Genomic DNA, 17,788 nt, shown 5'->3' with positions numbered 1-17,788 from the left:
AGATTTGACTTCTTCTCAACTTAAGGTGTTCCTCCCATATACTGCTCTTAAACCTGCAGTATCTCGTTTAAAAGAGTGTCTGATTTAGCATGCTGTATTTTTAGCCATCTCCATCGACTGACTCAGTATTTCATGGGGTTCTACACAGCTCACCATGATTTTTCTGCATCCTCTTAGCCAGCTGGAGCCAGACCACCGCACACCGTGGGCTCCTCTTCTGCGAGTCACTCACTGGTACATCCAAAACACAGACACTGTCTTGAACGCATGTGCCTACACTTAAATTACACTAAGGTCTTGGAACTTCATTTTAACATACAGTATTTCCAGGCATTTACCAAGTAGACAAAGTACCAGGTTGATGTCATTGCACTGATGAAATATTCATATCATTGATAAGGCGGGACAATGTAGCTGACTTTATTGGACTCATACCGTTTGCATGAAAAGGCTGAGTTTCTTTGGCTCTTTGTTCATTCAAGTGCACAGAATACCTATTTGGATAGACTTAGGCATTGTGTTAATCTGTCAGTAAAATCTTGCACTGTCCAAAGTGTTTTGCAAACTGATTTAGGTTTTGGACTACAACAAGCGGCCATTGGTAGAAATATACCATATATACACATGGAAATTACAAAAATACATTTTATTTATAGCTGATTTTTTTTAAGTAACAAAAAACTAACACTATGAAAGATCAACCAGCATACCAAAAGGACACTACCTAATATCATCAGGACAAGAGACTCGTTTGGGGATTCCATGACACAGCATCTCCAGAACATTCCAGAAAGGGCAATTTGCCATTGGGAAATAAAAACAGCTTCTTTGAAAAGTCTGTGCTTTGACAGTTTGACTCTCCCACTCTAATCAATTCCACTCCTACTCTTCTGTGAATGTTAAAATTTCCAGCTTCTTCTCTCAATAAAGACCAAAGAAACTCATGAGGAGAATGGAAAGATGGACTCAGAGGGGATGGATACAAGCTGAAGCTAGATGGATCACGGGTGAGAAGGCAGGACAGGACCTCACTCTCCAACAGACACCAAGTAAGTCCCCAACATTGAGCATAGCTCCCAAAGTTGGTGAGGACACCACGGTGTCCCCTCCCCTGGGCTACCTGAAGTCAGCACCTGTTTTGCTTTTGCACTGACAGTCAGCAGCTGGTGCCTTAGGGCTGCGAGGTATTGTCCACCCAGAGCTCTGGAGGCTCACCTGCCACGCCAGGGAGGCTGATTTGCAACATCACGGTCATGAGGTCAGAAGCCTGCCATTTTGGCAAAGGTCCTCCTATGTCTATTAACTAACTATGGGAAGGCGTGTGGGAGGGGACTGGCTAACTCCATACACCTTTAAAAATGTTATTTACATTTAAATGTAAATCAACAGGTTTTCTGCATTCAGAAGCTTCTATGAACAGAGGCTGCAGCCTGGGGAGACTGGGTCCACTGTTCCTGCTTCTAACAGGCATCAATGACTATTTCCTTTTGTATCACTGGGCAGCACATGCTGGACATCATCGCTGAAGAGACAGAGGTTTCCTTGTAAAAGTCGATGTGTCTATCGTCCCCCAAAAGAGAGAAGCTTCGTTCTCAGGCCACCTTCGTTGCAGGGCAAAGAAAACCTGTTTTTCTTTTGTAGGACCTTTAAAGCTCTTAGCACCGATGCTCTTCCAGCCAGAGCCCAGCTTGCAGAATACTCCATTTCCAGAATGACAACACCTTTTCAAAAACCTGTCAACACGAATCCACCATTCCCTCTCATCTTCTCTCTTTCTTGGCCTTTGTTGAATTAATTGCGGGGGGAAAAGAGTCAGGACTGTTCATAGGTGCAGTCACTGACTGACAGTACTGATTTTCATCCAATTTATTTGACTTTGAATATGAGCCTTTAAAAGAAAAGGACTCAGCTCTCTTGGCTGGAGTCAGTGTCTCCCTTGGAGACGGGAGGTGATTGCAATGATTACAGCCATGGCTGAATGAGAGAGAGTACAGTCTGGGACTTCATCACACGCCTGCATTGCCTTTAACACAGAAATAGAGTTAACATGCAGAGGTCACCGAAGATAGAGCTGTGCTCTCCCCATTCTGGTGATGATTTATTAAAATATGGCATTGGACAGGAATCTGCAGATCTGCGAGCATCTCTCGTGACTAAGGCTCCGTAGGGAAATACACCCTCAGTTCAAACAGTTAATGTAACAGAGTATCAAACATATGGTCCCACATGGGGACTTGTTGACATACAATCAGTTGAATAAGCCAAGCATCCAGTTGTTCAAGAGTTTCCTGTTCCCCAGAAGCCCCACTGTTCACGTTTTTAGAAACTGAGGGTGAGAAAAACGCCCACATCGTCTGTGCCTCCAGACCCATCAAGCCAGGCTGGAGAAAACCAAAGACTGTTTCCTCAGAGTCTGGAAGTGGGCGAAGGCATTAGACCTGGAACTCAAACATGTCCGTCTGCTTCTTGGCCAGCTTGGCCACCTCTTCCCGGATGGCCTTCACCAGGGCCGCTGTGGAGATGTTGGTCAGGGGCGTGTCGGACGGGTCGTTCTCCGCCAGGCTCTGCTGTGAGGCTGCTGCGGAGGGCAGCGGGGCCTGCTCCAAGCTGGGGTGCAGCCCGGCTGGCTGGCTGTACTGGCGAGGGAGCCTGGAGGGTGAGCTCTGCTGATACCGGGACCGGGGGTAAGCCTCGATGTACCCCGGGAGGGGGACCTACAAAGCATGTTGGGAGAGAAGACAAGGACCTGGGGTCAGGAAGCGGCTCAAGTCATAGGACACACTCGATACCAAAGCGGGAGGGAACTGAGGACAAGGAAAGAGATTTAGAAGAAAATGAAGGCAACGCACCATTGTATGGATACAAAAGCTGGAGTCTGTTTGGAAAATAGGTGATTTGGACTCACTGGATCTGCTGGTTGGATGAATTAAATACGTGTTTTAAACAGTATGCAAACAGTGGGCACATACCTGAATCTACATCTGAATCTACCTGGCTACCTTTTTAATATAAGCACCATCTAGCCAAAAGAGGTGTTGTTCTTTATGGATGTCAAAGGACTTGCGGGAGAGACCTTCAAGATGGAGGAGCTGAAAGACGCGGAGATCACCTTCCTCCCCACAAATACATCAGAAATACATCTACATGTGGAACAACTCCTACAGAACACCTACTGAACGCTGGCAGAAGACCTCAGACCTCCCAAAAGGTAAGAAACTCCCCATGTACCTGGGTAGGGCAAAAGAAAAAAGGAAAAACAGAGACAAAAGAATAGGGATGGGACCTGCACCTCTGGGAGGAAGCTGTGAAGGAGGAAAAGTTTCCACACACTAGGAAGCCCCTTTGCGGGCGGAGACTGAGGGTGGGTGGGAGGGAAACTTCGGAGCCACAGAAGAGAGCGCAGCAACAGGGGTGCAGCGGGCAAAGCGGAGAGATTCCGCACAGAGGATCGGTGCTGACCAGCACTCACCAGCCTGAGAGGCTTGTCTGCTCACCCGCCAGGCGGGGCAGGGGCTGGGAGCTGAGGCTTGGGCTTCAGAGGTCAGACCCCAGGGAGAGAACTGGGGTTGGCTGCGTGAACACAGCCTAAAGGGGGCTAGTATGCCACAGATAGCCGGGAGGGAGTCAGGGAAAATGTCTGGACCTGCCGAAAAGGCAAGAGACCATTGTTTCGGGGTGCGCAAGGAGAGGGGATTCAGAGAACCACCTAAGCAAGCTCCAGAGACAGGTGCAAGTCGCAGCTATCAGCTCACACCCCAGAGACAAGCATGAAATGCTAACGCTGCCACCACTGCCACCACTGCCACCAAGAATCCTGTGTGCAAGCGCAGGTCACTACCCACACACACACCCCCCTCCACCCCAGGAGCCTGTGCAGCCCACCACTGCCAGGGTCCTGAGATCCAGGGACAACTTCCCCAGGAGAACACATGGCACACCTCAGGCTGTTGCAATGTCATGTTGGCTTCTGCCACTGCAGGCTCGCCCCGAATTACAATTATGACTACTGTACCCCTTCCACTCCCCAGCCTGAGTGAGCAAGAGAGATCTAATCAGCCCCTGCTTTAACTCCTCCTGTCTGGGCGGGAACAGACGCCTGAGGGTGGCCTACGTTCAGGGGTGGGGCTAAAACAAAAGCTGAAACCCGGGAGCTGTGCGAACAAAGAAGAGAAAGGGAAAGTTCTCCGTGCAGCCTCAGGAGCAGCAGATTAAATCCCCACAAGCAACTTGATGAACCTTCCATCTGTGGAATACCTGAATAGACAATGAATGGTCCCCAAATTGACGCAGTGGACTTTGGGAGCAACTGTAGACTTGGGGTTTGCTTTCTGCATCTGACTTGTTTCTGATTCTTATGTTTATCTTAGTTTAGTTTTTAGTGCTTGTTATCATTGGTGGATTTTTTATTGGTTTGGTTGCTCTCTTTTTTTAAAGTTTATTATTTTTTTAATTAAAATTTTTTTTCCTTTTTTTCTCTTTTTGTGAGTGTGCAGATGATGTTTCTTTGTGTGATTTGTCTGTTTAGGTTTGCTTTAACCATTGTCCTAGGGTTCTGACTGTTTGTTTCTATTTTGTTGTTTTTTGTTTCTTTCTGTGATTTTGTCTGTTTAGTTTTGCTTTTACCATTTGGTTTGGGGTTCTATCTGTTGTTTTTGGGGTTTTTTTTTCCCTTTTTTTCCTCTTCCTTTTCTCCCGAGCCGTGAGGCTGGCAGGGTCTTGGTGCTCTGGCCGGGTGTCAGGCCTGAGCCTCTGAGGTGGGAGAGCCGAGTTCAGGACTTTGGACCACCAGAGACCTCCCAGCTCCACGTAATATCAATCAGCGAGAGCTCTCCCATAGATCTCCACCTCAACACTAAGACACAGCTCCACCCAACGGCCAGCAAGCTCCAGTGCTGGACACCCGATGCCAAACAACTAGCAAGACAGGAACACAACCACACCCATTAACAGAGAGGCTGCCTAAAGTCATACTAAGTTCACAGACACCCCAAAAAACACCACTGGACGCAGCCATGCCCACGAGAGGGACAAGATACAGACCTACCCACCAGAACACTGGCACCAGTCCCTTCACCAGGAAGCCTACACAAGCCACTGAAACAACCTCACCCACTGGGGGCAGACACCAAAAACAATGGGAAGTACGAACCTGCAGCCTGCGAAAAAGAGACCCCAAACACAGTAAGTTAAACAAAATGAGAAGACAGAGAAATATGTAGCGGATGAAGGCGCAAGGTAAAAACCCACCAGACCAAACAAATGAAGAAGAAATAAATAGGCAGTCTACCTGAAAAACAATTCAGAGTAATGATAGTAAAGATGACCCAAAATCTTGGAAATAGAATGGAGAAAATACAAGAAACGTTTAACAAGGACCCAGAAGAACTAAAGAGCAAACAAACAATGATGAACAACACAATAAATGAAATTTAGAACTCTCTAGAAGGAATCAATAGCAGAATAACTGACACAGAAGAATGGATAAGTTACCTGGAAGATAAAATAGTGGAAATAAATACCATAGAGCAGAATAAAGAAAAAAGAATGACAAGAATTGAGGACAGTCTCAGAGACCTGTGGGACAACATTAAATGCACCAACATTTGAATTATAGGGGTCCCAGAAGAAGAAGAGAAAAAGAAAGGGACTGAGAAAATACTTGAAGAGATTACAGTTGAAAACTTCCCTAACATGGGAAAGGAAATAGTCAATCAAGTCCAGGAAACACAGAGAGTCCCATATAGGATAAATCCAAGGAGAAACATGCCAAGACACATATTAATCAAACTATCAAAAATTAAATACAAAGAACAAATATTAAAAGCAGCAAGGGAAAAACAACAAATAACATACAAGGGAATCCCCATAAGGTTAACAGCTGATCTTTCAGCAGAAACTCTGCAAGCCAGAAGGGAGTGGCAGGACATATTTAAAGTGATGAAAGGGAAAAACCTACAACCAAGACTACTCTACCCAGCAAGGATCTCATTCAGAATCGACAGAGAAATTAAAAGGTTTACAGACAAGCAAAAGCTAAGAGAATTCAGCACCACCAAACCAGCTTTACAACAGATGCTAAAGGAACTTCTCTAGGCAGGAAACACAAGAGAAGGAAAAGACCTACAATAACAAACCCAAATTAATTCATAAAATGGTAACAGGAACATACATATCAACAACTACCTTAAATGTAAATGGATTAAATGCTCCAACCAAAAGACACAGACTGGCTGAGTGGATACAAAAACAAGACCTGTATATATGCTGTCTACAAGAGACCCACTTCAGACCTAGGGACACAAACAGACTGAAAGTGAGGGGATGGAAAAAGATATTCCATGCAAATGGAAATCAAAAGAAAGCTGGAGTAGCAATTCTCATATAAAACAAAATAGACTTTAAAATAAAGACTATTACAAGAGACAAAGAAGGACACTATATAATGATCAAGGGATCAATCCAAGAAGAAGATATAACAATTGTAAATATTTATTTATGCACGCAACATAGGAGCACCTCAATACATAAGGCAAATGCTAACAGCCATAAAAGGGGAAACTGACAGTAACAAAATAATAGTCGGGGACTTTAACACCCCACTTTCACCACTGGACAGATCATCCAAAAAGTAAATAAGGAAACACAAGCTTTAAATGACACATTAAACAGGGTGGACTTAATTGACATTTATAGGACATTCCACCCAAAAACAACAGAATAAACTTTATTCTCAAGTGCTCATGGAACATTCTCCAGGACAGATCAGATCCTGGGTCACAAATCAAGCCTTGGTAAATTTAGGTAAATTGATATTGTATCAAGTATCTTTTCCAACCACAACATTATGAGACCAGATATCAATTACAGGAAAAAAACTGTAAAAAGTAAAAACACATGGAGGCTAAACAATATGCTACTAAATAACCAAGAGATCACTGAAGAAATCAAAGAGGAAATCAAAAAATACCTAGAAACAAATGACAATGAAAACACGATGATCCAAAACCTACGGGATGCAGCAAAAGCAGGTCTGAGAGCGAAATTTATAGAAATACAATCCTACCTCAAGAAACAAGAAAAATCTCAAATAAATAACCTAAACTTACACCTAAAGCAATTAGAGAAAGAACAAAAATACCCCAAAGTTAGCAGAAGGAAAGAAGTCATAAAGATCAGATCAGAAAGAAATGAAAAAGAAATGAAGGAAACGATAGCAAAGATCAATAAAACAAAAAGCTGGTTCTTTGAGAAAATAAACAAAATTGATAAACCATTAGCCAGACTGATCAAGAAAAAAGGGAGAAGGCTAAAATCAACAGAATTACAAATGAAAAATGAGAAGTAACAACTGACACTGCAGAAATACAAAGGATCATGAGAGATTCCTACAAGCAGCTATAAGCCTATAAAATGGACAACCTGGAAGAAATGGACAAATTCTTAGAAAAGTACAACCTTCTGAGACTGAACCAGGAAGAAATAGAAAATATGAACAGACCAATCACAAGCACTGAAATTGAAACTGTGATTAAAAATCTTCCAACAAACAAAAGCCCAGAACCAGATGGCTTCATAGATGAATTCTATCACACATTTAGAGAAGAGCTAACACCTATCCTTCTCAAACTCTTCCAAAATATAGCAGAGGGCGGAATACTCCCAAACTCATTCTACGAGGCACCATCACCCTGATACCAAAACCAGATGAAGATGTCACAAAAAAAGAAAACTACAGGCCAATATCACTGATGCACATAGATGCAAAAACTCCTAAACAAAATACTAGCAAACAGAATCCAACAGCACATTAAAAGGACATACACCATGATCAAGTGGGGTTTATCCCAGGAGTGCAAGGATTCTTCAATATATGCAAATCAATCAATGTGATACACCATATTAACAAATTGAAGGAGAAAAACCATATGATCATCTCAATAGATGCAGAAAAAGCTTTCAACAAAATTCAACACCCATTTATGATAAAAACTCTCCAGAAAGTAGGCATAGAGGGAACTTACCTCAACATAACAAAGGATATATATGACAAACCCACAGCCAACATCATTCTCAATGGTGAAAAACTGAAAGCATTTCGTCTAAGATCAGGAACAAGACAAGGTTGTCCACTCTCACCACTACTATTCAACATAGTTTTGGAAGTTTTAGCCACAACAATCAGAGAAGAAAAAGAAATAAAAGGAATCCAAATCGGAAAAGAAGAAGTAAAACTATCACTGTTTGCAGATGACATGATACTATACATAGAGAATCCTAAAGACATTACCAGAAAACTACTAGAGCTAGTCAATGAATTTGGTAAAGTAGAAGGATACAAAATTAATGCATAGAAATCTCTTGCATTCCTATACACTAATGACGAAAAATCTGAAAGAGAAATTAAGGAAACACTCCCATTTAGCACTGCAACAAAAAGAATAAAATACCTAGGAAGAAACCTACCTAAGGAGACAAAAGACCTGTATGCAGAAAACTATAAGATACTGATGAAAGAAATTAAAGATGATACAAACAGATGGAGAGATATACCATGTTCTTGGATTGGAAGAATCAACATTGTGAAAATGACTCTACTACCCCAAGCAATCTACAGATTCAATGCAATCCCCATCAAACCACCAAGGCCATTTTTCATGGAACTAGAATAAAAAACTTCACAATTTGTATGGATACACAAAAGATCCTGAATAGCCAAAGCAATCTTGAGAGAGAAAATTGGAGCTGGAGGAATCAGGCTCCCTGACTTCAGACTATACTACAAAGTTACAGTAATCAACACAGTATGGTACTGGCACAAAAACAGAAATATAGCTCAATGGAACAGGATAGCCTGTTCAAAGACAGCCTCTTCAATAAGTGGTGCTGGGAAAACTGGACAGCTACATGTAAATGAATGAAATTAGAACACTCCCTAACACCATACACAAAAAAAACCTCAAAATGGATTAAAGACCTAAATGTAAGGCCAGACAGTATAAAACTCTCAGAGGGAAAACATAGGCAGAGCACTCCACGACATAAATCACAGCAAGATCCTTTTTGACCCACCTCCTAGAGAAATGGAAATAAAAACAAAAATAAACAAATGGGACATAATAAAACTTAAAAGCTTTTGCACAGCAAAGGAAACCATAAACAAGACAAAAAGACAAACTTCAGAATAGGAGAAAATATTTGCAAACGAAGCAACTGACAAAGGATTAATCTCCAAAATATACAAGCAGCTCATGCAGCTCAATATCAAAAAAACAAACAACCCAATCCAAAAATGGGCAGAAGACCTAAATAAGCATTTTGCCAAAGAAGACATACAGATTGCCAACAAACACATGAAAGGATGCTCAACATCATTAATCATTAGAGAAATGCAAATCAAAACCACAGTGTATCACCTCACACTGGTCAGAATGCATCATCAAAAAAATCTACAAACAATAAATGCTGGAGAGGGTGTGGAGAAAAGGGAACCCTCTTGCACTGCTGGTGGGAATGTAAATTGATACAGCCACTATGAAGAACAGTATGGAGGTTCCTTAAAAAACTAAAAATAGAACTACCATACGACCCAGCAATCCCACTACTGGGCATATAACCTGAGAAAACCATAATTCAATAAGAGACATGGTACCACAATGTTCACTGTAGCACTATTTACAATAGCCAGGACATGGAAGCAACCTAAGTGTCCATCATCAGATGAATGGATAAAGAAGATGTGGCACATATATACAATGGAATATTACTCAGCCACAAAAAGAAACAAAATTGAGTTATTTGTAGTGAGGTAGATGGACCTAGAGTCTGTCATACAGAGTGAAGTAAGTCAGAAAGAGAAAAACAAATACTGTATGCTAATGCATATATATGGAATGTAAAAAAACAGTACTGATGAACCTAGTGGTAGGGCAGGAATAAAGATGCAGACATAGAGAATGGACTTGAGGACACAGGGAGGGGGAAGGGTAAGCTGGGACGAAGTAAGAGTGTAGCATTGATATATATACACTACCAAATGTAAAATAGATAGCTAGTGGGAAGCAGCTGCATAGCATAGGGAGATCAACTCGGTGCTTTGTGACCACCTAGAGGAGTGAGATAGGGAGGGTGGGAGGGAGATGCAAGAGGGAGGGGATATGGGCATACGGGGATATATATATATCCATATAGCTGATTCACTTTGTTATACAGCAGAAACTAACACAACATTGTTAAGCAATTATACTCCAATAAAGATGCTAAAAAAATTAAATAGACTTTAAGTATATATTTTTATAAAAAAAGGACTCAGGGATTTATCACTGATGATAATAGCTAACACTTAATGAGCCCTGTGCTAAGGGCTTTCCAATCGTGGTCTCATTTAATTCTCAAAACAACAACCTAGGAGGTAGGTATTGTTACCCTTATTTTATAGAAGAGGAAACTGAAGCAAACAGTGCCTCAGTCGAAGATGCCACAGCTAACAAGCCACTGAGAGACGCAGCTCCAGGCTGGGAGTTAGTCACTGCACTATACTGTCTTGGATCTGGAATATGATCTGGGTTTCTTGAAAAAAATTTCTCTTTTCATTAAAAGTGGAAGATACACAGTTCTATGCTTTAATATATGGACACTTATAGTAATAAGGACAGGGCAATGATCTGGAATTCAGGATCAAGTTTCCCACAGAAACAGTGCCATAAAAGGGGATGCTGTTCCACGGTAATCCACAAAAGGCCTTTATATCCCATAATGTTAACTGCAACACCGCAAGATAAATGCCCATGGATGACGTAGGTATGGGGTGCTCCCGTGAATGGGACACATGTAAGGAGTCAGGCAGCTTTCTGGGAGAAGCAGCTCAGCTGAGTCTGGAAGATGAAGAGGCTGTTTTTCAGAAGACAAGGTGGGAGGGGCATTCCAGGCAGAGGGAAAAGCAATGCAGAGGCCTGGAGGTACACAGAAGAAGGGGCACCCAGGGAGGTTCAGTGATTTGGTCTGACCAGAGAGGGTATGTGGGGTATGAGGGGAGCTCAGGAAGACAGGCAGTCAGGGCCAGATCAAACAGCTGCTGAACGTCAGGATACGGAGTAAAGTTTTCTATGGTACACTTCTAAGGAATTGAGCGTGTTTCCATTCCTTACAGAGATGTCTGGGCGCTGGTGAGGATGGAGTGGGATGGGGTTGGGTGAGGATTCAGAATTTTGTATGGGCAAATGTGTAGTAGGAAAGCAGGCCTCTCCCAGTCCCTGCCAGAGGTTCTGACAACCCCTCCGGAGAAGGCCTGGCCTGGGAGCCACCAACAGGTGTCAGGCAGGGGAAAGGTCTGTATTTTAGGAAGGACACTCTGGAGGTGGACCCACTGGAGGTGGAGAGGAGATAAGTTCTGAGGCTACCTCAATGGATCAGGTAAGAGTCGGGAAGGACCCGAGTGAGGGAAGAAGTGATGGGATGGATGTCCCAAAGTTTGGGGCTTTAATTCCCCTACAAGACCTGGTAAAGGAAGACAAAGTAGCAAATATATTTCACTTGCATCTCAGAGGAAAATCAGAGCCAGACTGTCCGAGCCCTTGGGCCACACAGCTGGGAACGCACAGGTGACTGGGGGCTAACAGAGAGCCAAGGCCAGGACACGGGACTTGCCTGTCAGGTCTCAGCTCAAACTCCCTTTCTTCCGGGAGACCTTCCCCAGTCCTCTATTAGCTGAGGGCTCCCTGTAAGGTCCTTCCATGCACTTTGTCTAGCGTAACAGTCATCACTCACAATATCATCGCCTGTCTCAGGCATCGACTGTGAAGGCAGAACTGTGTCTCACCTACTTATCACTGTGCACCAGTGCCCAGAACTGTGCACGGTACACAGTAGGGAGTGTCTCAGACCTGGGGTTCTGAGCGGCACAATTTGAAAATCACCAAAGGATGACCAGCTGGTGCCGTATGTTTGTGAAGGAAGCTGCCATGTCCCCTTTCCCTGTATTTCAAGTTCAGCTGGAGCTGAGGGTCAGTGTCCAACTCTTGAGACCTCCCAGTTCTGCAGCATTAAGCAACTTGGTGCTTGTGGCTGGGACAGGCCAGGGACACCTGATGCCACTGGAGTGGCCTCAGGGTAATACTCAGAAGCAGGGAAGATGAGGAGATGACACACTCTTCCTCCCTTACAGTAGAGGCAGGCGGGAGCCACCACACCTTGCGGACCAAAATCCGGGGCTGGCAAACACCACTCCTTCTCTAGCCAGTGCCTGTGGCAGGCATCACCTATTGATCACAGCACGCTTTCCTGATGAGCCTGGGAACCCCCTCTCAATCCCTCTCCATCCAGCACCAAGGATGAAACCTATTTGTCAAGCCAGGTCCAGGTGATTTTATACAAGCTAGCTCCTTATATCTGGATACCTGGGATCAGGAGGGTCAGACATCCAAATGATGGTGGGGGCTTTTTTCTTCTCACATGGATGTGGAGGGTGAACATTTTCCCCACTGGAGTATCTTTCTCAAGCCCACATCTGGTCCCTCTGAGCCTCCTGTGCTGAATTTCAAATGCAATAAAGCACCTGACCTCCCAGCTTGGTTCCTGGCTTCCGTGCTCCACGCATGGGCACACAACCCTGCTTAACTGAAGGTGGTAATGGGGCTCCAGGAAAGACCCATTTAGGCTGCAGCAATCACTTTCCTCTTAAAAACAACTAATAGGAAACTAGCACTCCCTCACAATGGTGGGTGGCAAGGTGATCAAGTCATCATGTCCAAAAGATTAAGTTTCGATTTGCTGGGCTCCTTTTCCTTCATCTTTAAGGCAACATGAACCCAAAGGTATCTGGATGTCACCATAAGCCTGGCTAAGTATTATCTGTAAGTATCTTGAAGGCAAGGGACAAGTTTTGTAAATACTTCTGCTGACTCCTGCAAAGCACCCAGTGCACCCTGCATGCAGAGGGTGAGCTGACAAAGCTGCAGGTCTACTGCCTAATTAGCACAAGTATCAACTACTTTCTGAAAAGTACACATTATGTTTAGATTGCAAGTGGCATTATGGAGGTGAATAACCTCTGAACTGACCAACTCACACCCAGTGAGTTCAGCTGTTTAGAAGAGCTGAGCATGACAAAGGAAGCAAAAAAGGCCCACAAACAACCAACAGAGATGCCATACACTCCCGCACTTAGATTTGTAGACTGAACAGTAGGGAATCCCTCCAGTTACTCTCCCAGAGACTATTTACTCCAGCTCTACAAACAACTCTAATGAGCTCAGACATGCCTCATTTGCAGATAACAGAGCATTAGGAAAAGCATATTTAAAGGTGAGTATATATCTGAGAGTGGGGAAATTGAGCAAGGTGTGAGCTGGGAGCAAGGTCAGAGAAAGAAAAAACATACTAAGCCTTATAATAATTCCAAAAATTATAATAGTTTAGAGATGTCTGACATAGGGGCAATAATCCTACACACCGTCAGAGCCCATCTGACAAATGTCATTTTAGTACAGTGAGCCATAATAATGACACTGAATCATTTGTTAAAGACAAATTAAATTATGTTTTTCTTTTAAAGAAGGAGGGGAGAAGGATGTAATTCATTCCAGAATTTAAAAATTCAGGGTGGCATATATTTTTTAAATGTTTTGGAAATTAAAGGAATAGCTTTATTAGGAAAATTAATATACGTAGGGTAGTTTTACCCTGATGATGTTGTTTAAATGTGGCATCACTACAATAAGAAGAGACACCAACACTGAGGTTGAATTGAACCTGTAGGGGTAGAAAGTATGGACCCCAGGGGTTTGGACAGAGAGAAAAGATGACACAGGTGTCAGTGTGTTTCCTAAATCTAGGATGTATTTCAAATGCTGAGACCAAACCCTAAAATGACATAGAGCACCACGGGGCCCTAGGAAACAGCCTGCCTTTCTTATCCATGATGGATGATCTCACACAGGGAGTGGAGCAACTCATTCTAGAGGCCATGACTGTGCTATTTTTGTTTGCTTGGTTTTTGTTTTTCACTTGGCAGTGCTTGACAGGTGGCTCAGAGGCAGGTTTGGGTGTGAATATCCAGGCTCATCTGGTTGCTGCCCCTCTTTGGTCCAGGCTGGGCCAGGTCCACTGTGCCATAAACTCCTACTAGTATAATGAAGGAAGAAACCAGCTGACCGTGAAAAGACAGTCTTCAGCTGGAAGACAGGCAGAAAGCTTTAGATCTACATGCAAAGTAATTCAGTCTCGGGTTTCTAATACTTCATTTTCTGGTATTGCATCTAAACTTTTCACAGGATTTCAAAGCTGAAAGGAACAAATTTAGTAAAGGCTTTGGAGCCAGAAAGATGCAGGTTTGACTGCTGAACACATCAGGGAAATAATACCTACATGACAGGTCTCGTGAAGATGAAATAAGATAACATAAATAGAACATCTAATATAGTGCCTGGCACACAGAAAATACTTAAAAAATGGTAGTTATTATAAAACTGTATTTGATTAAGGGTGCCCTCTGGAAAGAGGTGGAATCTGACTGAAGGCTCCTGTGTCAAAGGACATCACACTCCTCTCCCCGGCACTGTCTCCTCTAATAGCTGATTTTAGCCACCTGGTTGGTGGAAGGGGGCCTGAGATAACAAAACACTCATTCTCAGCCTCACATCCCTTTTCTCCCTGTAGGGTGTCAAGCAGGTAAAGTTGTGAGGGAATCAGCGAGGGTCTCACCGAATCAGCCCACTGGCTCGGGAGCTCATTCTCTCCTGCATAAGACATCCAGGCCTGGTTCCTGTAGGACGAGGGAGGCGTCGGGATGAAGTAGCCGGTGAAGCCGGGTCTGCTGGCAGCTGGAATGGCGAACACTGCCGGCACCGTATTACCTGGCATGGAGGAGATGTACGGGCGAGATTAGGCCGGCACCTCGCCCACTGGGCTGACATATGCACAAGCTGGGGGAAGCTCAGAAATAGGAGGACTCTGGCCTTGGGGGAAGGGCTGATGGGAAGGCATCACATCTCCACCTGCAGCCCCAGCCCTGCTCACCTGTCCAGACAGTAGTGGAGGCATCACCTGCTGGGACTCAGACCCAGCTTTCTAGAGAAGTGATGGCTCACAATCCTTGCCGAGCCCTCACCAACTCCCCCAACCCCATCCCAACACCCCTGACCTGCTGGGGTGCCAGGTGTTTTCCTCCCAGGAGGATGGGTATTTTTCAAAAGCCAAGAAGAGGAACCAAAAGGAATAGATTTCACTGGTGGCATTTCTGGACACAGTATGCTTTAGTAAGTGTTGACAACCGGGTGTTTGCAGTTTTAGTCTAAAAGGTGTGGTTTGGATAAATGAAAAAAACCATTACGGCATGTTCAAACCTCTGTGTTCATTGACATTGTTTGTAATAGCAAAAAACTGGAAACAACCAATATGTCTCTCACTAGGGGATAGGATAAATGGTGGCATGTCACATAATGGAATACCATATGGCAGTGTGAACAAGTGAACTAGATCAACATGTGTGTAACAGCCTGGAGAACTCCTGAAAACAATGTTAAACCAAGAAAACAAAGTGCAAAAGGAAAGGTATAGCTTAACATCACTTATGTAAATTTAAACTATACAAAGCATTAACATAGACCATTGTATAGAGATACATATGGAGTGAAAGCCCATGACTTAGAGACTGTGATCACCTCTGGGGAGAAGGGGAATGAGTTGGGAGTGGATAGTTGTATCTGGAATGCTTTAAAGATATATATAATAAATTTTTAAAAGGCCTTAAGTCTGGCAAAATGTGAACATCCACCCTGACCGTAACCTATCTTAATATTTTGTCAGAGTTCAGATCTTTTTAAGAAATAAAAGCAGTAGCTCTTCTAGCCAGGGCTACTGAAGTCCAGAGGGGATCCAGAAATACAGTTGCTTTGATTCCTGACGGTGGCGGGTAGAAGGTGGAGAGCGGGGAAGACAAAGTGCACAGCACGGGGGCTGGTGCGGGGCGCGGGCTTCTTCCAGGCCTTTCTCCTCTTGCCCACCTGAGTAATTTAAAGCCGACTGATCCAACTGCGCCACAGACACAGGGCCTCGGGACACCTGCGCGAAGGAGGCGCTGTCGTGCAGCTGGGCGGGCTCAGGCCCCGCGGACTCGGCCATCCTGGTCTTGCTCCCAATATCCGAGGTGGACCTGCGGGGGGGGGGGAAAGGGGCCGCCTTAGCCGCCTCCCAGGACCGCGGCCGGCCGGGCAAGGCGGGGCTCCCGGGGCAGATCACGGCCGAGGATGGCTTCGGCCTCCAAGCCCCAGGACCGCGGGGTCCTCAGGCCTGGGTTTGCCCCCGAATAACAAAGGGGGCCTACACGCCCAGGCCTGGAGCAGCCGTCGCGGTGGCCCGAGCTGGAGTCATTTTTAGATATTCAAGGTCAGTGCTCCCCTGAGGGTGACTCTCATGTCTCTGAGGAGTAGAACACTTAATTTCTACATAAAAATGAGCCAAGAATTAGCGCTGGGTCTTAGCTGGGGATGGTCGACCTAGCAGGTGATGACATCATCGGCAGCCAATGGGAAGGCTCCGTCTGGAGTGCGCCGCCACTCCCCCTCCTGACACCAGGACCGAGACCCTGGAGGGCTGCGGGGACTGCGTTCCCTGCTGCTACTGGCAGGAAGCAAGAAGCCCTAGGCTCTGGGAAGCTCGGGCTGCTCCCGGAAGCAGGAGCCTAGTACTTTCTGGGCATTATGAATGAAAGAACACTTTTTTTTTTTAAGTTCCACAGGCAAGCAGAGAATCTGGCGCATTTAACACCTCTCTCCACTTATAGCTCAGAAAGCCATGTAAGAAGAGGGGGCTGGGGTGAGGGCACGGGCCTCTCCCCCTAGTATAAAGGGTGCTGTAGCCAGGCTCTGCCTTCCCTTTGGTAGAGGCACTTCGGGCTCTCCTAAAATTAGAGTGCAGGGAGGCAAAGGCTGCCAGCCCACAGGGCCACCCTCTAAGCAGAGGCAGGCTGTCACAGTAAGAGCATAATAGAGGCGCATCGGGAGCCTGGGTTCCGGCTGCCTCCTCTCTCTGAGCCCCAGCTCCTCATCTGTAAAATGAAAGGGGAGGATGACTCCATCTCAAAGGTTCTTCCCTGGTCTAACCCTCTGGGTTCATAAGGAGGGCAGTGACCTCCTCGTATTTGGCAAGGATGGCAGACGGTGCAGGACATGAGAGGAGACTGGTGGTTGAGAGAAGAAATAAGAAATAGGTGCTGGGGCTTCCCTGGTGGCGCAGTGGTTGAGAGTCCGCCTGCCGATGCAGGGGACACGGGTTCGTGCCCCAGTCCGGGAAGATCCCACGTGCCGCGGAGCGGCTGGGCCCGTGAGCCATGGCCGCTGAGCCTGCGCGTCCGGAGCCTGTTCTCCGCAACGGGAGAGGCCACAACAATGAGAAGCCCACGAACCCGCAAAAAAAAAAAAAAAAGAAATAGGTGCTGGCCTTTAGCAAACATAGCTCAAACGACTGATTGAAAAGCTCCTCCAATCCAGAACCCTCAGGAGCAACTATTCCCCAGGGAGGGTCAAACACAGGCTGTGAGGATTAAACTACACATCAGGGTGGGTTGCTGGGGGCTCAGTAGTATAGGGTCTCCCCTCCTTTCTCCATCCCTCCTTCTCCCATTTGCTCACTCCCACAGCCCTGGCTTCCCACAGGCTGTTTCCAGGCATCTGCTACTCCTTTAGAAAACCATCCTAGGAAAATCCCTGGCTTCTGCTCTGTACACTCGGCCACCTTTGAGGACTCCCAGAGCCTTTGAGATCATTTAGGTCAGTGCCCTCATTTTACAGATAAG

The 17,788-nt window shown here is 45.1% G+C and overlaps 1 protein-coding gene and 1 long non-coding RNA gene across 2 annotated transcripts in view; one reads left to right on the top strand and one right to left on the bottom strand.

Annotated features, from left to right (window-relative positions):
- Positions 1–627: 627 nt before the first annotated feature.
- Positions 628–17,788, bottom strand: part of KIAA1549L (KIAA1549 like) — a 284,536-nt gene continuing 267,375 nt past the window's right edge. Inside the window, exons 19-21 of the mRNA XM_073808743.1 lie at positions 15,999–16,147; positions 14,698–14,849; positions 628–2,714 (exon numbers count right to left, since the gene is read on the bottom strand). Coding sequence (XP_073664844.1) covers positions 2,433–2,714; positions 14,698–14,849; positions 15,999–16,147 — 583 coding nt within the window. The 3' untranslated portion in view covers positions 628–2,432. The remainder of the gene's footprint in view (positions 2,715–14,697; positions 14,850–15,998; positions 16,148–17,788) is intronic.
- The window catches only part of LOC141279375 (uncharacterized), a 39,092-nt gene continuing 22,251 nt past the window's right edge, over positions 948–17,788 (top strand). The window contains exons 1-3 of the long non-coding RNA XR_012333501.1: positions 948–1,049; positions 1,157–1,258; positions 1,390–3,208. This is a non-coding gene — a long non-coding RNA (uncharacterized lncRNA). The remainder of the gene's footprint in view (positions 1,050–1,156; positions 1,259–1,389; positions 3,209–17,788) is intronic.

This window comes from Tursiops truncatus, chromosome 8 (assembly GCF_011762595.2).
Source record: "Tursiops truncatus isolate mTurTru1 chromosome 8, mTurTru1.mat.Y, whole genome shotgun sequence".
In the NCBI taxonomy this organism is placed as follows: Eukaryota; Metazoa; Chordata; class Mammalia; order Artiodactyla; family Delphinidae; genus Tursiops; species Tursiops truncatus.
This window is presented reverse-complemented; position numbering and strand designations above follow the sequence as displayed.